Here is a 22,666-nt window from a genome sequence, read left to right on the forward strand (position 1 = left end):
AATTTTCTTGCCCTTTTTCTTCTCCTTTCTAGCCTTTCTCCGGCTTTCGCCATGCTTGTCATTGTTCGATGCTGCCCGCAATCATTGCAGAGCATCACCCTTCGACCACCTCCACCTTTCAACCATAAGTCCTCTTTCCCATTTTGTGGGAACCATGAAAGGTCTCCTCTCTTTTTATCCCATAATTCAACACAGTCTGTAGGGCACTACCTCCGAGCAATCGGTTTCCAATTATTGGGTTCAACTCGGTGTGAGGGTGTTGAGATTCAGATTTTAATTTTAATTTTAGTAGAGATATAATTTTTGGATATTAGGTGTTGAAGATGATTCCTAGAGTTAGTTTAGCTTTTGATTATCTTGCGAGGTAAGTAATGCTTTACTTTTCTAGATTTTGTTGGCAATTTACAAAATATTAATAGATTTTGAAGTCGTATTATTCATGATTTATGAAATTGATGCATAGTATTTTATTATTGAGTATGCCTTTTTCTAGAATATTATATGACTCATGATCGAACGTATTGATGCCGATATGGACTATGCTCGATTAATTTCGATATCACATGGTTTTATTTATCTTTGGATTTGAAACATGAAATATGTTTTTGAGAAAAAGAGCTTTATTCGAGACAAATTTGGACTCGCAAACTATGTTTTGATACCCTGCCAATAGGGGTTATATGTTGGCACTACAATATCCTACCCGTGAGGGCTATATATTGGCACACCGATACCCTACCACTAGGGGTTATATGTTGGCACTTCGATATCCTGCCAATAAAGGTTACATTGGCACTTCGATACCCTACCAATAAAGGTTATATGTTGGCACTACAATATCCTGCTAGTAAAAATCATACATTAGCATTTTGATATCCTATCAGTGGGGGTTAAATATTGGAACTTCGATCCCCAGCCAGTGGGGGTTATACATTAGTATTTTGATATCCTACTTGGTAAATATTATATATTGGCATTTTGATATTCTACCAGTGGGGGTTAAATATTGGCACTTCGATACCCTGCTAGTGGGAGTTATGCATTAGCAATACGACTATTTCTAAGCTCATTATCTAGCCCAACCACATGGTATAATTGTGATAGTAGTTCATGGCTGATAAGATAAATTTGATGTTTTAAAAAAATTGGATTTATGAACGAAATTTGAATTTTGAGAGATTGGATTTGCATGTATAATGTTATAATAATGTTGCATGTCTAGATTTGATTTTGAACTGATGTATTTCATATGATCATTTTCAATAGATTATTATTTATCTTATTAACTGATTTATTTAGTTAAAGTGTTCATTATTTACTGAGCTATCTGGCCCATTATTCGATATTTTACTATTTTTACAAATCCTAGGAACTAAGATGGCATAGGGATATGTTTTGGGAGAGTGATTAGAAGTGGAGTTTTGGTTTCTATATTTTTTATTAGAATTTTATTAAAGCTCATGTAAAACTATTAGATATTTTGGAATTTTGTGATACATTAAATTTGGATTTCTGTTATTTAAATTTTGGGCTATTTAATTGATTATTTAATTCTTTATGATATCATGATGAGATGCCTTGCATGCTTGTAGAAAGAGTTTTCTATGAGTGCGCAGCAGTTGCCACATCCTCGGCTAATGAATTCAGGTTGAGGATATGACATATGAGGTTGATGCCTTGGCATGTTTCCTTCATGCTCCACCTTGTGCTTTTTCCCTTCTTCCCTATGTTCCACATGCACCAATATGCCTAGTAGTCAACAACTTCCATTTTTATGACACATCCCTGCCATCGTAGGTGATATGTGTGCCACCAAAGTAGTGTCTAACATAAAAAAATGATGAAGTGACATTGCCCTATAAATTAATATCATTTTGGCTAGTATATTGTGATATATCATTTTATATTGGCCAAGATAGCAAGGACCAATATCTTAACTACATCATATTGTTAAGTACTTCGTAAACATACTGACCTAAATGCCTAATAATGACACAAACAAATATCTTAGCTGAAATGAAAATCTTGCTAGCAGTTGACTTTTCATCTAGGTATAGTTAGTAAACATACAGATCATGAGAATCAAGATGAAAATTGCCATAGTAAAAAAATTATCATATTTGAGATTAGAATAAACAAGGCTATCATTTAGCTGCACCCAGGATATTGTAAGCATTACATGCTATTTTGCCAAGAAATTCCAGTAAATATCAAAAATTCACTAGTCACATCGATTAATAACAAATTCATAGATACAATCAATAACAATGCAAGATCCGGTTGGGCTATTACCAGGTCGGGTTGTATCCAAAATCATCGTGGTATACTTTCCTAGACTAAGTTCAGGAAAAAACTTAGGCTTTGCATGGTTTCCAATTACATCCTTAAGACTCAGTAGTTTGCTTTGTGTACCCGGAATCAGGCATACCATACTAGCAACGAACCAAAACTCATTACAGCGGGCGTACCGAGTCTCGATATACCGAACCGAACTCCATACCAGGTGAATTGACACTATACTAGCATGGTACCATTATGGAGTTCGGTACCCAAACGACGAACCTTGTACAACACCGTTAGGGAGATAATTGTGTGGTGCTAGGGGTATGGGTGTTTAGGTTAAGATAGGATTAATGTCTTCCTCAACATACCTCTAAATAGCCCAGGCACATTAGGCACCTACTTAAGATAGGATGGATGAAATAGTCATGACATAACTAACCAAGAAAATATTTCCTTATTCACATTTTCAAAAATACAAAAGCCCTTTATGTGAGAAATTTCAAGATAAATTTGATGGCACACAAATGTGCAACAATCAAATGTATGGCCCATGCATAATATCTAGTTAACATCATAAAAGATTCAAACTCAAGTGATATTATGAGTTTGGTTGATATTGATAGTTATAATTTCCAATTAATTTCTCACATGTAAAGCAGAATAAAAAAATATGAACAACTCTTAGACTCTTGCTAAATCCAGCACGAAAGTCACATGACAAAATATAATGAGCAGAAAACAAATAAATAATGACTAAATTTATAGATACATGTTAATAGCAAATGCATTGATATTCACAGCATTCACATTAAAATATGGCTACAAATACAGCTCTATGCCTCAAACAAATTGTGAATGAAAATAAATAAATTGTTCATATTGCTTCTTAACACATGGATATACATATATACACCAAAGTACATATGTTGACAAATATGTCAAAAAGATGAGTAAAGCTCAAAGAAAGATATCTTAATTATTTTTTTAAAAAAAAACTTACTGATTGTTATATACAACTACTCTATATGCTGATAAATTTACTGGAGAACAAAAACAAGTCATATATCATATAAATAGAGAAGCTTTCACAATATGTCACTTGAAATAAGTTGCCCATAAATAATAACAAAAACAACAACAACAACAACAACATTTGCTTCTTATAGGTAATTTACAAGAGGATAGCACAACTATATCATGCACTTAATAAGGTACCTGAAAAGAGCCAGAGGCATCTGTAGAATTGCCGCATAGAAAGACAAACTTAATCATTCCTCCCAGATCTTTTAATCTTGCGTGTGTCTTAACTTGAGGTGCTAAGGCATGCATAGCTGCGACATAGTCCCATGGTAACTCATCATAGAATAAATGACTTCCAGTGACGAGAATTAGCAGGTCATCTTCACCAAATCCATATTTCTTCCGCAACTCATATCGCGAATGGGATTTAATATATCTCTCAGTCGCCCAGTCATCCACAGGAGATCCAGAAATCACAAAAAAATTCCCAGTATCGAGAAGACTATACAATAACTGAAAAATAAATAAGAAGCTAGTCAAACATTATTTAATTTTTTAAAAAGAAGTCAATTGTGGCTGCTTTTATACAAAATAGTGAGCATTGGGTTTTTACTGGAAGAGAGAAATCTGGAAACACCATGACATCAGCCCTACTAAAAGCACTTCTCCACTCACTGATAAGATCCTGCCAGCCCCATTCGGTATAATGTGAAATGCGTTTCCCAAGGATATCTTCTTGAATAAGCCAGATAAGTGGTACAGATATGTAAGGCTCTAGCATAAGGCTGCAGGCAGTGCACAAGTTACAGATACAACATGAAGTACTCATGTAGAACAAGATAACAACTGAATGAACCATAGATATCTTCTAGAAGGAGAAGGAGAAGAAGAAAAAGAAAAGAGATCAAAGTAAAAAAAGAAAAAGAAGTTAAACTTCAAATATTTGATTCAATTAAAAAGTTCATATACGGCAACTAAACAAATTTTGTTCAAGCTTTCTTAGGTATGATACAAAATGGAAACATAACATTACAAGATATAACAACAAGATATCAGAGCAATGTGATGTAACATTTCTTAAGATGTAAGAGGAGGAAAAATTGAATTGCAAAATCAGATAATGAATCCTGATATTTTCTCATGGTGTCCGAATATGAAGTTTGAAGGTTTAAGGCAGAAGAGGTAAGTAAACCCTACACTCTTTATTAATTTTCAAACTATCATATTTTCCATGCATATAATTTGCCATTGATGATATCATATTTTTTAAAAATAAAGGATCAGCATATGTATTATGAAAAATTATAATTTGTTATGAAAAGTGGTTTTCTGAATATTTTTAATGAAAACAACATGTTTATGAAGCATGAATCTTATCATGCCATTTAGTATTTTTTCACCTACTTATGTGTAGAGATGGGCATCGGGCCGTGCCGGGCCCGGCCCGGCCCAGGCCCCCCGGGCCACAGAATAAACGGGCCGTGCCTGGCATGGCCCGTTTCGTAAACGGGCTGTGCCGGGCACGGCCCGCTTAGCCTAAAAGCTAAGCACGCCCGGCCCTAGGCCCGTGGGGTGGCGGGCCGTGCCGGGCCCTGGCACAGCCCATCACGGGCCGCGAAATGGGCCGTGCCTGGCACGGCCCGTAAGGCACGAGACGGGCCGTGCCCCGTCTAGCAAATTTTTTAAAAAAATTATTAATTTATTAAAAAAAATTATTTTCATTTATTTTAAGGGGGACAGGCCGTGCCTGGCCCGGCCCAGGCCCGGTTCAGGCCCTAATGGGCCGTGCCGGGCTGGCTCGCGGGCCGTGCCGTGCTGGCTCGCGAATCGTGCCAGCCCAGGCCCTTATGGGCCGTGCCGGGCTCGGCCCGCGGGCCAGGAATTCGTAACCCAGCCCGCCCCCCTTATATGCTAGCACGGCCCGTTACTGTAGCAAGCGGGCCGTGCCTGGCACGGCCCGCTTCGTGCCGGGCCGTGGCCGGCCCGGCCCAATGCCCATCTCTACTTATGTGTATGCTTTAAGAAAAGGGATATAAATGCTTTTAAGGCTCTTAGATAGCCATGTATGACCCCTAGTACTAGGAAAAATCGACACCGTAACTACTTTCATATGAACACAGGCCCTGCCAACAGGTATAGAGTTATCATTATGAAACATAATGCTTTGTTGATTATGAATCCGAGCTCTGTCATGGGTATAAAGTGGCCATAGAATGAATATCTATGAGTAACGTTTTAAACTACGTTTGGCTAAATGGAAAGAATGATTTATGAATTTATTTGCAATATAAACTTGGAACCAGCATATGCCGAACCGGCCCGTACCGGCCGGTACGGGCCGGTACAAACCGGTCCGGCCAGCTACCGGTACGGCGGAGCCGTGGAAACCAGTACAGGCCGGTTTCTTGCCGGAGACGAAGAAGACGAGGAGAAAAAGAGAGAGAGCGGGGAAGAGAGGGAGGGAGCCCACCTTCGGCCGCCATCGGAGAGCCGCGGAGGGGCGTCGGAGGCAGGTGGGGGGCGGCGGAGCCCGGCGGAGGACGGGGGAGCCGACTTCACTTAAAAGTCCCAAATTAAAAAACGCGGCCGCGGCCTCCGTAGCGCCCCCGCAGGCTCCGCCGCCCCCCACCGGCCTCCGACGCCCCTCCGCGGCTCTCCGATGGCGGCCGAAGGTGGGCTCTCTGCCTCTCTTCCCCGCGTTCTCTCTGGTTCTCTTCTTCTTCCCCGATTCCGACGAGGAAGAGCTTCCCGGTTCGTACCGCCCGGAGCACGGTACGAACCGGCCCGTACCGGTCCGGTAGGCAACCGGTACGCCCACCGGACCCGGTACGGCGGACCTTGCTTGGAACTATGTTTACGAAATATGGATGATTTGTTAATGCATAATTTGCTTTATAACTTGCTTTACCATATTGTACTATAAAATATTTTATTTTTTTAATATCTGTTATTTTCTATAAATGATGCATTGTCGTAGAAAAACATATGCTTGATCTGATAAGGTATGTAAGTTTTACTTACTGAGCTATGTAGCTCACATCCTTTTTTTTTCTTTCTAGACGAATAAGATCCCTAGGAACAAAGGATGGTCCAGACTTGAAGTTCGCACTAACAAGCTTGGCGATTTTGAAGCAGAACTTTAGTTCTTTAATTGATTATAAATTTGTAGTTAGAGACTTTTTGAATTTTGAGGATTATAAATTTTGGTATTTATATTTGGATTTAGATGCTCTAAACCAGTATTTGTTTCATTACTTAATGGATGATGGAATTGGACCCTTTTTATTACATTTTATTTGTGATGGATTTGTGGGCTGATTATGATTGTTGGCTTTGTGTTATCATGGGTTGTACATGTCCATAGCATGGCCATGTTATGTCTCAAATCAGGCATAACATTTATAACAACAATGTACATAATTATGTATTAAGAGACTCATAAATATAATAATATCACAATAAAAATAAGCGAATCCGGGTCCATGTTTATAACTCATTTTCCTTCACTTTAACAAAATTAACACAATTACCAGCAACTAGTTGGTGCAAGTTCTTCTCAGGAGAATTATATTTATTATACACTTAATGAATCATAAATACATAAAATACCTCATAGAATGTTTTAATTGTTTTATGTTTTAATCACAACCATATAGTAAGATATAATAAAAACTGTATTAACATAATAGCTGTCTGAATGAAGATTCATCAAATACAATAGAGGAAAACTTTCCTCAATTCATGCAGGTGAAAAATAGGCAGGTTGAACAAAGGATTTGCCTTTATATAACTCGTAGTATTTAGGGTGAGAGAGATAGAGAGGGAGACTGACATATTATTAGTTTTATGTGGCACTAGACAGATGCAAAACATTATCACAGAAAATAAACCAATTCAAAAATACGACAAATAGAGAGCCTAAACACTAATATGCACAGAAACAAAGTGACATAATAGTGGAATGATATATATATGCACGAGTAAAAAGAACTGGTACTTTCCAACAATAACATGAATAACTTGAAAGATTAAAAATTTAAGGAAAAGTATTTAGCATATAGAACCAAGAGAGTGCAATAAGCACAGAAATGCTAGAGAAATGGACGAAGATAAAATTAAATTATAAACCATATCACAATAAATGAGCTTGAATATTTCAACATTTTAGTGAGCTTTTACTTAGTGAACACTGAATTAACAAAGTTTCAAGGAATATGACACACAATGCCAAACACCAAATTTTTGAATTCGCATAACAGAAAAGAGTCAAGCAAATGGATAAGCGCAAAGGTATCTATTGATGAGATCATCAGATTCATTGTTGAAATAAATCCTGATATCAATTATTAGAATCTTGTGCCAACAACATAACTTAGGTAAGGAAAAGGACAATGAACTTAACTGGAAAAGGAATTGACACATTAGCAACCTGTTATTGCAAGGTCAATCACTTATAAGGGAACCGGCTGGCAAAAAGTCACTGGAAAGTGCAAACATAATCTGGCCAAGAATCAGGTATTCGACATCATAAGCTAACCTGATCCAGTTAAGACTTTGAACTAGGGTCAGTGTTTGTATTCGACATGGAGATGAATTTGGGTGATCGAGGGTCAAAGGGTGGTGTCGATGTTGTTCAGACCTGGATGAGGGCAGCAAGGCTAGAAGTGGGAATGCCGGTTGAAGGTGAGTGTGCATGAAGAGAGATGGAGATCACAGCCAGCTGATGAAAGAGAGGGAGATGAAGAGAATGTGTTTATTAGGCCTAAAGTGATTGCAACTGGCTGTCAATGTCTGCTGGTCCCATCAATGGTCATCAGAGGTTGATGGATGCCCATAATGAATGAGGACGTCCTATGGTTGAAAGGCAGGGGAGAACTGGAATTGACACTAGGACAAGGAATGGAGATGTTCATGTAAAGTGTCTCTCCCCTCCCTCATCTGTGAAATGTCATCACCCAAACCATTAGGTTTTGATCTACATCTAACAATTAAATCAAACAAATCTAAATATTAAATCTACAATATTTGTTTTGTGAGATATACATGCATAATGCATGCATGCATATATATATATCTAAACAGGACATAATCAGGTTAAATTGGCCCAAAACCAAGTCTGAGCCAATTATTCATTCAAGTAACTAGGCATGTTGCAACCAGATGATGTTATAACTAGATGATTAGGTCAAAAGGATTCAATAAACTCGACTTAACCGGGCCTAATTTGGATCAGCCATTGGTCAGCACCAAGGTAGGCGGAACCGGACCGAACCGTTCGGTTCGGCCCATACCGAGCCAACCCCGATGAGGAACCAGGTTGATTCGTCTATTAAATTCGGTTTCAGCCCCGAACCGGCCGGAATAGGTTCCGAACCGACCGGAATCGGACAAAAAAGATCGAAATCGGACTGAGAGATGCTCTCAGAGATATGATCAAGAGATATCTAGATGAGGCCACTATACTATCCGGTCAACTCGGTTAGGAGGGCATCATACATCCTTCCAACATAGCCAGACAGAGAGGCGCACGAAGGATAAGCAGGTAGAGAGAGAAATGAAGGGTAAACAAGCAGCAAGTGGCACGAATTCGGTATCAGCAACACCAGCCAATTGTGTTGGTACGGTGGGTTCCCCATGCCCATGGTAAACAGGCACGAAGAGTAAGGAGCCAGCTGCCCAACACACCAAAAAAGAAAAACAAAAAAGGCACCCACAACTCTAATGGACAGTGTGGAGGAGCCAGTTCACTCAAATTCAGATATCAGGAGCAGCAGTTCTGGTAGTCATGGATCTACTGATCAAGAAGAAAGTGGAGGATATGAGATCACTGTTTATGAGACAACAACTGGGTGATCTTCAATTCACCGGTAAGTCCCAATTTATACATGCTACACAAGATAGCGACCATAGTGCACGATCTGGTGGAGCCCGCCAGCATCCGATTGCATATAGAAGACGGGCTTCTCGAGGTCATTCAGGAGGACACGATGCAGCTGCAGATGACCTCGCACGTGGAGTAGGATTCATAGATATATCACATTTCGAGTCGTAAACTGGATCCTATTATCCGCAGCCACGGACAGCCAATGACTCATATAAATACGAATATAATATAGTGCGTCTGAAGTATCTTCCGGTAGTTACTACCTTACACAACTCGGAGCATCTTACATATCGGATTTTGCTGCCAGCTTATTCGGATGGGCCCATTCATAGTGTTTTTATCAACCAGAGAACACCTCTCAGAGCTAGAGCTTCAGTGAGAGATCCGAGAATGCTTATAACCCAGAGCGCGTTCCTTATAGGATGAACATACAAGACTACAACGCTGCTTGAATAGATGGATGGACAGATATACCTCCTAACTATACTAGTGATCCGAATATCTACAAGAGGCATCGCCACTCGACAAGATTTTAGATATCGATATGTATGCGTTACTTTAAATATATGTAATTGATTGTACTAATTTATATTTTTCACCTCACTACTTGATTTGAGGATATTTTATGTTGTTTCTTCTGTCTATGTGTACAATGTACAACTATGTGTGTGTTGGTGTGAGTGTGTTATAATCTTTCCTTATATATTGTATATCCATAGATAGGCAACAGTTGAATATAGTTTTCTTATATAGTGTATATTCATAAATAGGCAACAACTGTATATAGTTTCCTTGTTTAGGGAGATTTTGATTGATAGAAGATTGATAGTAAGTTATAATTAAGGAAAGAATTTTCTATTTAATGAGAGGAACCCTCCATTGAGAGGGATTCAGATCATTTGACATGGTATCAGAGCCTCCCCTCTGATCCTAAGGATTTCTCGATCTCAATCTCTCAGTAAAGCCCTCGAGCTCTTGCATTTTGTTCTAGTTTCTGGTCAGTTTTGATTCTGGTGCCTGTGCTAGCCAATCTCGGCTATTCTGGAGATTGAAGTTCTCGGCAGTTTGCAGTATTCTCGGCAGCAAGATCTCTTGGAGATTCTCGGTACTGGTCTGCAGAAGCAAGTTTCGGCTTGACCTGGTTATTAAGATATGAATTCTTCTTCTCTTGAAGTGCTTCGGGTTTTCTCAGGTCAATATTTTTTTTTGAAACTTTTCAGCCCTTTTCTTCCATTTTGCTTTATAATGTCAGGAAAAAATTTTATTGTTCGTTTTAATGAAAAAAATTACTCCACATGGGAGTTCCAATTCAAGATGTTTGTGAAGGGAAAGGAATTGTGGAGTCATTTAGATGACTCGTCTAAGGCTCCCACTGAGTCAAAGGAGCTTGACCAATGGGAGAGCAAGGATGCACGAATTGTGTCTTGGTTGCTGGGTTCAATTGAGCCACATATGGTAAATAATCTTCGATCATTCACTACCGCTAAGGAGCTGTGGGATTATCTCAGGCGTTTTTATAAATAAAATAATAATGCCCAAAGGTTTCAGTTGGAATTAGAGATTGCTAACTACAGTCAAGGTAATCTCTCTATTGAACAATTCTATGTTGGATTCCTTAATTTGTGGAGCAAATATTCTGGGATAGTTCATTCTAAGGTTCCCAAGGAAGCACTAGCGGCACTACAAGTAGTCCATGCTGAGAGTCAAAGAGATCAATTTCTGATGAAGCTAAGACCAGAATTTGAGATTGCACAGGCTGGTTTGCTAAATCGCAATCCTATTTATCTTTTGGATGTTGTTCGTAACTTGTTGATTGAATCTTCTATGCCTACTAAATTTTGGGTAGAAGCCCTATCTACGGCTATTTATTTGATTAATCGTTTGCCCTCCTAGATTTTACACTATGATTCTCCGTATTCTCGTTTGTTTGGTGTTGCTCCTGAGTATCACTCTCTCCACACATTTGGTTGTGTTTGTTTTGTTCACTTGCCACCCACTGAACATCACAAGCTTGCTACTCAAGCTGCTCGGTGTGCATTTCTGGGGTACAGTAATGCACATAAAGGGTTTGTGTGTTATGATGTGGCTGCTAACAAGCTCTGTGTCTCTCGAAATGTGGTTTTCTTTGAAAACCAATATTTCTTTCAGTCTCGTGTCACTCATGATTCCACTTCCGTTATGCTTCTTACTTTTAATGATGTGCCTTGTACTATTGAGCGTTTTAAGCCAGAGGTCGTGTATTAGAGACATCGCCCACTATCCCCAATGCCTCTTTCTGACACTGAACCAACGCCTGATCCAGTCGCGCCTGAACCTTGATGGTCAACCCATGTCACTCGCCCTCCGGATAGGTATGGTTTCTCTCATACAACGCTTCAGGCAACTCTAGATACTACTTCTGTGCCTTCGTCTTACTCTCAAGCTTCTACTCAAGCATGTTGGCAGCGAGCTATGCAAGAAGAGCTTCAGGCTCTTCAAGACAACCACACCTGGGATATCGTACCGTGTTCCGATGGGGTGAAGCTTGTTGGATGCAAATAGGTATATACAATCAAGCTGCAGCCTGATGGTTCCATAGAAAGGTATAAAGCACGTCTGGTGGCACTTGGGAATCGACAGGCGTATGGTCTTGATTATGAGAAGACCTTTGCACCCGTGGCTAAGATGACTACCGTACGAACCATCGTGGCCATGGCTGCCTCGAAGGGACGGTCTCTTCGACAGATGGATGTGAAGAATGCATTTTTACATGGAGATCTGAAGAAAGAGATCTACATGACTCCTCCATGCATGTTCACTCACTCCTCTGAGGTTTGTCGATTGAAGCGGTCTCCGTACGGGTTAAAGCAGGCATTGCGTGCATGGTTTGAGAAGTTTCGTACTACTCTTCTTGATTTTGATTTTACTCAGAGTCAGTTTGATTCCTCTCTCTTTCTTAGAAAAATTGCTACTAGGATTGTTGTGCTTCTTGAGCAGCTGCAGCAGCACCTCAAGATTTCCTTTCATATGAAGAATCTTGGTCCGCTACAGTATTTTCTTGGCCTTGAAGTGCAACTTACTCCGACTGATACGCTTTTGCATCAGCACAAGTATACCTAGGAGATTATTATTTTGCAGGTCTTCAGTCAGGAAACTCGATACTTACACCTATGGAGGTAAATTTGAAGCTACGTTAGGAGAAGGGTGAGCTATTATCTGATCCATCCCTATATAGGCAGCTGGTAGGGAGTTTGAATTATTTGATGATTACCAGGCCTGATATCTCCTCTGCAGTCCAGTAGGTCAGTCAGTTTATGCAGGCACCTCGACATTTCTACTTGGCCATGATGAGACGTATTCTTCATTATCTGAAGGGTACTTCTGATCAAGGGTTATTCTTTCCTACTAGGTCTTCTCTACAGTTGATTGGGCTGGTTGTGCGGATATTCATCGTTCGGTTACTAGTTGGTGCATGTTTCTTGGCAATGCTCTTATTTCTTGAAAAAGAAGCAAGATCGAGTATCGAAGTCCTCCACTAAGTCTGAGTATCGTGCTATGTCATCAGCATGCTCTGAGATTGTGTGGCTTCGGGGCCTATTGGGCGAACTTGGTATTCCTCAACTTACCCCTACTCCACTTCATGCTGACAACACAAGTGCTATTCAAATTGCTGCCAATCCGGTCTTTCATGAACGCACCAAGCATATTGAAGTAGAGTGTCATTCCATTCGTGAAGCACTTGATCAACATGTGATTACTCTCCCTCACATTTCCACCGACCTTCAAACAGCTGATGTGTTTACCAAGGCTCTACCACGTCACCGGCGTCAGTTCATGGTTGACAAATTGATGCTTCTTGATCGGCCAACATCAATTTGAGGGGGGATGTCAGTGTGTACACTGTACAGTGTACAGCTGTGTGTGTGTTGGTGTGGGTGTGTTGGTGTCAGTGTGTTGTAATTTTTCCTTATATAGTGTATATCCATAGATAAGCAACAGTTGTATATAGTTTCCTTATATAGTGTATATCCATAGATAGGCAACAGTTGTTTAGGAAGATTTTGATTGATAGGAGATTGATGGTAGGCTGTAATTAAGGAAAGAATTTTTTATTTAATGAAAGGAACCCTTCATTGAGATGGATTCAGATCATTTGACATCTTCTAGCATGTAGCATCTCACTAATGATCTTATATTTTGTATCGTTTTAAAACAATAAAATGTATCATTCAGATTAAACTAAGATCATAGAAATATCAACAAATATCAAAAAAATATCAAATTAGACTTAAAATCACTGAAAAAGTTGAAAAAGATTGATTACCAATTAATTGAACTTGAAAACTCAAAAAAAAAAAAAAAATAGGCGTGCCAATTCGAAATCGCACCCCCAAGCATACCATGTCGGTACGATACCGAACCGGTACCGTACCGACCCATCCGCCGACTAGTACAGGTCTTGGTACTAGTTCGGCAAACCTTGGTCAACACAAAATACATGCACAGAAACAGAAAATGATTAAATTAGCCACCCCAAGAAATGTTGGCAAGTCATTAGCATGACATAGAGGTGCTCACAAATTTACTACCTGTGATAATTAGGAGAATGCTTGATTCACATGGTTATGGCTATAGTATCATACTATTACAAATAATACATGAGTTTCACATGATAGCGGCAATACCTCTATAATATATATATATATATATATATATATATAAAGCATTGACCTGCTAGCCGATAAGAATGTTGAGCTGGTTGCTAAACATTCAATATGGTACAAAGGTGAGGCAAAACATGTATTTGATACTAGCATGGGCACATGTTATTATGATACTATTACTAATAATACATGAGTTTCTCATGATAGTGGCAATACCTCCATAATATATATATATATAAAACATTGACCTACCAGCTGATAAGAATGTTGAGCAGGTTGTTAAACAGTCAATATGCACAAAGGTGAGGCAAAATATGTATTTGATACTAGTATAGACACATTAATAGTGTTGTAAGGTAAAGGAATAACTTAGGATGTTATTAATTAATAAATTGATACTCCATCATGAGTTGTCTATTTTTCATGATTTTACATGTTTTAGCACAATTTTGTCTACTTTTGTAACCTAATGTGATTTTGTTGGCTCCAATGCATTGTTAGGGGTAAAACCATGTTCTTTTACCTTAATAGTATATTTTTTTCTTTTCTTTTCTTTTTTAGATGAAACAACATTTAAACACCTCAACAAGATGTTTAACATGGTCAATTATTTTTTAAAAAAGAGCATTTTTCATTATTCTAGTGCATGAAAGTGAAACATAACCACATGCACATGGCAAGACACGCATGCGGCACATAGTACGGTAGTGCCAGTCCAGCATGACACCAGCATCTAGCACTTTAAAACCCTGGGCATGCCTATATATTTTTATATACATGACTAACAAATCATCTTGATAAATGCTTGCAAATATACAAGTATTTATGCATGCACTTAGGTATACGTATGAAACTCAGCTATTATAGTTGGACATCATGTTAGTCTCACACCATTTTCAGGTTGAACCAATTTTAAGAAAATCGTACATAAATAGGAAGCTACAATCAATGGAGCATGCAGCTCAATGAAGGGTTTGCATAGAAGGATATGTAAATCCAGCCCCTATAGTTGGCTTAACATTCACTAATTCGACTAATCCATCATGCTGTTTCTTCCAGTCTAGAAATTAATCTTAAAAAAAATTAGATTTCTTCTAGTTATCTGACAAAAATACTGAATATTTCAAGAATATTATTCCTTACCTTAGTGATTCCTTTGTCAATATATGTGAACATCAATATCATCATCACAGTATAATAAATGGACAGTTTTGACAGTTCAAAAAGGGTGTAGGGGTTTAAATATGTAAGTTAAGAGAATATGTATGTACCTTGAAATCACTTGTTTGCCTTCAAGAGAGCTTAGAATAACACCTTCATAGCTATCACATATGAACAAAGAGTTTTTACAATAGTCAGGAAAATACCATCATTGCCAACATGACTGAAACAGAAAAGGATAATTCAACTATGCTACATGCCAATGCAAGCAAAAGACATACTTAGTGAAAAGATTTAGTTGAAATACTTAATTCAAAAGAAATAATGACAGATATGTTCATGGATGCATGCATGTCACAGACCAAAACTCACTTTGACCAGTCAATAGAGCCATACTCCAGTTTGGAATCTTGCTTAGTACTTAGAAATGATACTTGATAACCAGAAAATGTCCACAAACTGTGAGCTTCCCCATATTTGAGTGCGAAAATCTGCTTAATATTTAATGTTTATATAGCATGGTATAACAAGATGGCCAGAAAGAAACATAATCACATAAGCATGTAAGCATCACTAAAATGGGGAAAAATAATAAGAAATATTACAGAGACAAGCAGAAGCATAAACAACTAGGAATTAGCAGCCAAAGATCTAGCTGTCTCTCACTTTCAGAACGCTAAGCAAAGAACTAGTAGAGGTGCACTTTCCTGATAGAGCAGGAAAAATCTGAAATATCAGCAGCATGTACAAAATCTAGAATGCTTATATAGAATATGAGAAAAACACTAACAAGAACCTTCCGCATGCCAATCAAAATATCCAGATCAAAAGGCAATAAGTTCCCATTATTGCTATTGAAAAAGGAAAAATTTAAAAAACATAGATTTTCATAGTGAACTTCACGAAGCCCCTTGTTATGACAATAGAAAAGAAATATTTTATTCAATCAGGAGGTCATTTTCTGGATGATAGATGCTTGCTAGATAGACATTAATGCCGTTTCAGAAATAAAAAATAATAATCCCAGACTAGTATCTAGAAACCCAAAAAACAAGAGAGGAATTCCTACTCACAAAAGTGTATCTTGTACATCAATAGCTAGAAATAGTAGTCTCCATACAAATTTATATCGTGATCCACAGTCACATATTGGCTCAACTAGACATGCATATGATACATAAAAGGATATTCAACTAAAAGAAGGCTGAATTAAAATAGGAAAAAAAAGTATGTGAAGAAAATATTACAACTAGAGTGTTCGCAAAGCAAAATAACAAAAGAGAAAGTTCTTATCATTAGATTCCAGTGATAGTTCCTAGTACACCATGCATATGATCCTACACCAAGCAGCAATCTTACCGGCTTGATGCAGTCCCATGCATCATGTATCACTTTATGTCGGACAGCGGGTATGGATGCATATTTGTTACAATGCACCATATCACAAAAATTCATTACAATGTAAGTCAGAAGGGATAACGAACCATCAAGCTCAAGTATATTTGCACATTGTCATAATTCAAAACTGATATCAAATGTTTTAATGGAGAATTGATAGAATCAGGAAAATCTAATATAATTCTAAAATTCAACCCCATAGACTTTAATATATAACGTCTATTTGTGATTGTCACTGGTATGACTTCTTTGAATAGTAAGATCATGTTTATGTTCGGGAGGAGGAGGAGGAGGAGAAGGCGAAGGAGAAGAAGGAGCGGAAGGAGGAGGAGATTTAGGAGAAGAAGAAGGAGAAGGAGAAGGAGAAAAAGAAGAAGAAGAAAGGAGATGGGGAAGGAGAATGACAAAAAGAAGAAGCTTCCAATTCGCTAGATGGTTCCTCTTGATTAGGACTTCGGATCCTAATCCTCTCTCCCGTTCTTTTTTTAAGCTGGTCATCATTATCAAATGTGATTGAAATCCTATGACTAGGATCAAAGTTGGAGGGCACACTTTGCATTTGCACTCGGGCTTTTATCAAAGTGCTAAAAAAGGATTCTTTTCCAACACCTAATCAAAGGAGCCTTGCCTAGGGCGGCTAAGCTAGGTGCTTAGGCTAAGCCTTGCATGCACCTTGCACCTAGGTGCGTCTTTGACAATAATAGCTTCCACATTGTCTTCTTTCTTCCAATTGTATATCTTAAGATGTCTTTTGTTATGCATGCCATGGAAGACAGGATTGTCATCTATATTTTTATGAAACGTCGTTAGCTTTTGATCTAACAATAGACAAACTATAACAAATCATCATGGAAAAATATGAGAAATTTTAATTTATTCCATCTATCTCATTTTTTTGAAGGTCTAATCTTTAGAATGTAATATAATAGGATACCCATCCCAAGTCAAGAAACTTTCCTAAACATTCTTCAATCTTCTTGATCAAGTTCTTAACAAACAAGCCTTCAGTAACCCACCAATTCTATTTTCATATCCTAAATACTTTTTCACATCTCCTCTACTTTGACAAGTTCTCCCACTACACAAGCATATAGTCTGTAGATTTTTAAGATTTCCCTTGAACCTATCGCCATCCATTGCTTGACTTCCTTAGAGAAAAAAATGCCAGATTTGAAGCCTTAATTACCAAAAAGTCATCTCACTTGCTCTTTGCTTTTAGTGGTATTACCCGGGCAACCAATGCGCCTAAAGCATTAGTTCTTGTTCTTCACAAACAGCTTTTAAATCATTTTCTATCTTTTTTTACTACAACACCTTCATAGCTATGCTTGGTCCCATCTAGTTCCTTGTTGGTAGTATCACCTAGTAGGCTAACTACAAGCATACTGTCTAAAGCTTTCTTAAGGACCATCTACACAAGTCAGACAAATGGAATCTATGTCATCACGAAGTCCACTCAGCATTCTGCAAAGTTCCACCTTCACTCCATTCTGTCTCCTAATTACCAGGCCTCTAGCTTTTATTAAGTTTATTTCAGTCATAGTATTAGAAAAAATGATGTTTTTCCAATTCAGAACTAATCATATATTAGTAGAGATTATGTCAATGGAAATAAAGGGATCAAACAAAGAAACTAACCTACCATCCTGACATTTCTAATTGTTTTTAATAAAACTGTATCCACAGATGAAGAATTGAAAAAACAACCCTACCCAAAACATCAAGATTGATGGCTTAAGCACCACATCATGAAAAGATATCATCCATATACACCAACTTACTACTATAATTGAAAACTTGACTGATTTAATCTCGGCGACAATCTCATCTTAACAACAAACTTAGTTAAAAAGACACAAAATGAAGTTGTTGTACAGAAACAAGAAGGTTTATCTAAACATTAGAGTATTGATGGGAGTTTCTGAATTATAACAAGAAAATGATCCCAGAAATCCATAAACACCATTTCTAGAAGAAAAAATTAACATGGAATGACAGATTGCAGTCAAAAATTGCACCATAACAACTTAGAATAGAATGTCCTTGATGTCATTTTAGAATTTGTACTAGTGACCTTCATATTGTCTTGTACGATCATGTAGAATCTCCCACTAACGATCATTATTCAACAATCCTACAACTTTCCCCAATTTAAAAATGCCTTACAAAAATCAGACTCCAAATAGTCCTGCCTTTCTTGCAGAAGCAACTGGAACCTATGAGATGATCATTGTTTCCATATAAGTAAAGCATAATCTAAGATAAACTGAATCAATGGAAGACCACTAAGATTTCTAATATAAGAACAACACAAAATTTACAAGAAAATGTCAGCACTTTGGATTATACTATCTATCAAAAATTTGTTAGCAGAACTTCTAGACAAGATACAGGAACATATACAATAAATCAAATTTCACAAATGAAATTTCATTTATCGATAAGAATGGGAAACTTTTTTAGCATTAATAATATTACCCTTTTGGATAATGTATTTTTAATATGAGTTTGATGCAACTAGGCTTTAACAATGTTGCTAGATAGAAATTAGCATACACAAACATATATAGAGATGTGGCTTTGCAAGAGCTTCCATCATGTAAGTGACGCAGGATTCTCTAGGAGAATGCGAAAGTAACTCACTGTAAATCTATATCCCAGCTCTGTAAGATCTTTCACCAAAGTTAATAGCATCAAACTTCGCGAATCTTTGTCCATACTTCCTATGACCTGAGATAATGAACATCGCCAAAGTCAGTTGACAGAAAAATATCATTGTCGTGTCATAGTATACAAACAGTGGCTCAGCGCACAGGGCTCCCTAGACTGTTGTTCTAAGTACAACCCAAATAAAAAATCTATGGTTCTCAGTCTCAGGGATTTAATGCCAAACTCAGAACATAAAACATCCATCCAATTATTGAGACGGGTTAAGAAATTTTCAACTTAGAGCCATTTATATTTAAATGTTGTCATGTAATTGGTGGACAAAAAGAAGGTTGTGGATGCTGAACTACTAAGACTACTTCTGTAAATCAACTGAAAGATTTATGATGCTAAGAGGAAGTCCACATAATTGGTGCCTGAGAGGAATTTCTAGCAGCATCACATTATTTAATAATGCAGTGTTTCGTAGTGGAGTTAAAAAATAAAGTGATCAAATATGGGTTTCTATATCTTTTATATACAATTGTAAGGCCAAAGTAGGGGAAAGCAAACTCTCATAATAAAAATACAATAGAAAATTATGTTATACAATTCCGAATCTAATATCTCAAAGAAAAAACCAATAAAAATGCATCTTTGATGGGAAAAAAGTATTAATGAAGCAAAAGTGCAATACAAATATAACTATATAGTTAGGGACTGACCCAAGAATAACCTGATTCAATCAAAAGATCAGGCTTGGACTGGAAAAAAAGAACTATCTCAAATATGGACCAGACATGCATCGCTAACTTATTCTATCAAATACATGAGCTAACAATAAACAAATTCAGTGTTGCTTTTATGGTCCTTGAATTTTAGAAATCAATTTGCTTTAGGAAATATTTGACGCATTTATTCATAGATTTGCATTGATGATGGCTATTCTTGTTATCAATTTGTAATTAACAGTTCTAGAGGGTGTTGGTAGTGAGACATAATGGTGCAAGTTTGACATGAAATGTACCTCCACCAGGTCCGATATGAACTCTAACTAACCTGAATTGGTTTTTATCAACCATTGGAACCAAAATATGATTCTATATTGTCAAAAGGTCCACAAAGAAGTTGATATTTATGGTCCTAGCATTTTTGATAAATTTTAGTAGGTCTCGTTAAGTCAAGTTTGGGTTAGCAAGGCTATTCTAGTTTTGAATGAAATTACATAGCCTAATAGGAGAGCCAAGTCAACATTGGAACTGAAAATTCAAATCTCACACATAATATTCCATACCAACCAGTGTGTACCTTAACAACCAAAGGTTTGGTATACCGCATCTCTAGGGGCGATTTCACAAGCTAACCAACTCAAACCAATTATACCGCCTTGAAGTAGCTCAAACCACATCATACCAACCCATACCACTCAATATCAACCCTAAAAGTGTTTTTGAACTTTTTTCAAAATTCTTATAATGGCCCATACCCTGTGTTGGTATGATATAACATAATGATAAGTACCATACCAGCATACTGCAAATTTTAAACTTCATGGTGACCCAATTTTGATCCATGGAGCTGGGTCACGAATCTAGGTTGGACCTAAATCAAGCCACATTCATGTTGGACTAAGGCTAATTATACAATGAAAGATCAGCACCCAAGAATCAATGTTAAAAACAAGTAACAGAACATCATAAGGGTTTGAATGCATCATGTGCGAAATAAGATCAATCTTATTACTGTCCTAACTAGTTAAGGTTGTCGCATAAAACAAAGAAACTATTAAGATTCTCTCCAAGGGGTTGATTTTTGCAGCAAAAGAACTTAATCATTTTTACGTTAAAAGTTTCTTGAATCACAATAGCAAAGGCCAATGGCTCGGAGAAGCAACTAAAACTTCCGAAAGCTCCAAGTGATTCTTCTAGTTTATACATCAAGAAAGCAGGATTTCTAAGGAGTGTAAACCTGAATCAGCCTTCAGTTTTGGCATCAAATTACCAAAAAAGATAGGTCAAATGAAGAAGTGAATTTTTAGATAATATGGGTCGAATGCCTTTTATGATTCTTGGCTTTCATTCCAATTCAATTGTATACTATATCTACTCAAAGCTGACTTTGAGCCCTAGTACTTTCTTTATGATTCCTTGGTTCAATTATTTTTGATCTCATCTGGTGAGCGGGTGAGTCTCAAATAACTACTAGTCTAGGATTAAATTCTTTTCTTTCCATACTCCCTAGGAATAAGGGTTGTTGAAAGCATTCCAATTATAGATCTGATGGGGGTGATGAATTTGGAGTGCAATGTAGCTCAGTTATTTCCATGACAGATTAGTATTAGCTTGTGGTTTGTGCCACTTAGTTCACATGTAATCTACATAGCATAATTCATTTCTATCACCACTACTCTCACATCATTAACATGATGGGAAAAGAGTAATGTAATAAGAATGACGTACCCAATACGTCAAGAAGATTCGAATTGGAAACTGACAGCATTGTAGTTGTTAGGATTATAAGACAAAAGAATCTGATTAGATTCAGTTGAATCAGAGCATATAGCAAAACCTAATGCAAGTGACTCTAAGTGAAAACAGTCTGTGGTGTATCCTCAAAATCCGCCAGAACTGTAGTGAAAAGAAATTTCCAGCTCGAGAGAAAAAGAAAACAAACATGAAAGAACGATGAATTGAGATGCAAGATTCTTGGCATGAATTTCCTCTAATCAAATCCAACAGCAACGAAAAGAGACGAAAAACGTTCAAAACCCAGAATCTTGAACCAAGAACCTGAAAGAAAGAGATCAAGAAGCAATCCCAAGGGATTAAGAATCACTCACCAGCGCCACCCTTGGCCGCCGGATGCCGGGCTCCCGCTCAGATCTCAGCCTATCGAGCCCGCCCTGCTCCTCGAACCGCCGCTGCAGATCCGCCGGAACGAATCGCAGCACGCTACCAAGCGGCCGGCCCCCGCCGCTTCCGCGGCGGCGGCCGGCTGCGTCGTCCCCGAGCCTGCCCATTATGGTGCTCTGCTGCCAGAGCCCCAGGGCGAAGAAAACGACGACGGCGAGGCCGAGGCCGCCGATGATGACGCGCGACGGCCGGCACGTCAAGCCCTTCCGCGCTGCCGCATGGGCCCGGTGCCGGCGATCCATCGCCGGCCGGTGCGTTCCGTCGGAGGGGAGCCGGGGGTCGGCCGGATGCGGACCCCGCCGGGAGAAGAGCTCCCGAGCCATCGCTTCCTCTCGCGGAAGGAGAAGAGGAGAGAGGAGAGAAATGGTGACGCGGTGCTATAAAGGATCCGCGTCCGGCGCACTTTAGCAGCGGGCGACACGCAGGGGAAGGGGGGACGATAGGGGAAAGGGAGGATTTAGGGGAGTTTAATTTAATGGCGAAGGCTCCTATTGGATTTCCTCCTTGATTTGGATTACCAACCGTCTCGGGTGTTTAATTAATTAATGATGGAAACTAATTATATCATTAGCGAACCATTTAGTTTTAACCTAAGGTCTATTTTTTCCTACATTTTCCAGGTGGACGGCTGAGATTGAAAATGCATGAAAATATTATCTATTGAAAAATGCTTTGGGCCTATTCCATGCAAAGATTCAAACTCTCCGCTGCCACGTTTC

General features: G+C 38.3%; 1 protein-coding gene across 1 annotated transcript in view; it reads right to left on the reverse strand.

Annotated features, from left to right (window-relative positions):
• LOC103716998 (UDP-Glycosyltransferase superfamily protein) overlaps positions 1 to 22,437 on the reverse strand; it is a 46,651-nt gene extending 24,214 nt beyond the window's left edge. The window contains exons 1-6 of the mRNA XM_008805221.6: positions 21,875 to 22,437; positions 19,033 to 19,119; positions 15,364 to 15,482; positions 15,102 to 15,152; positions 3,917 to 4,088; positions 3,499 to 3,816 (exon numbers count right to left, since the gene is read on the reverse strand). Coding sequence (XP_008803443.3) covers positions 3,499 to 3,816; positions 3,917 to 4,088; positions 15,102 to 15,152; positions 15,364 to 15,482; positions 19,033 to 19,119; positions 21,875 to 22,270 — 1,143 coding nt within the window. The 5' untranslated portion in view covers positions 22,271 to 22,437. The remainder of the gene's footprint in view (positions 1 to 3,498; positions 3,817 to 3,916; positions 4,089 to 15,101; positions 15,153 to 15,363; positions 15,483 to 19,032; positions 19,120 to 21,874) is intronic.
• Between the last annotated feature and the right edge of the window lie 229 nt (positions 22,438 to 22,666).

Source organism: Phoenix dactylifera, chromosome 3 (genome assembly GCF_051530095.1).
Source record: "Phoenix dactylifera cultivar Ajwa chromosome 3, Ajwa_hap1_PhDact_Kaust_v1.1, whole genome shotgun sequence".
Taxonomy (NCBI): Eukaryota; Viridiplantae; Streptophyta; class Magnoliopsida; order Arecales; family Arecaceae; genus Phoenix; species Phoenix dactylifera.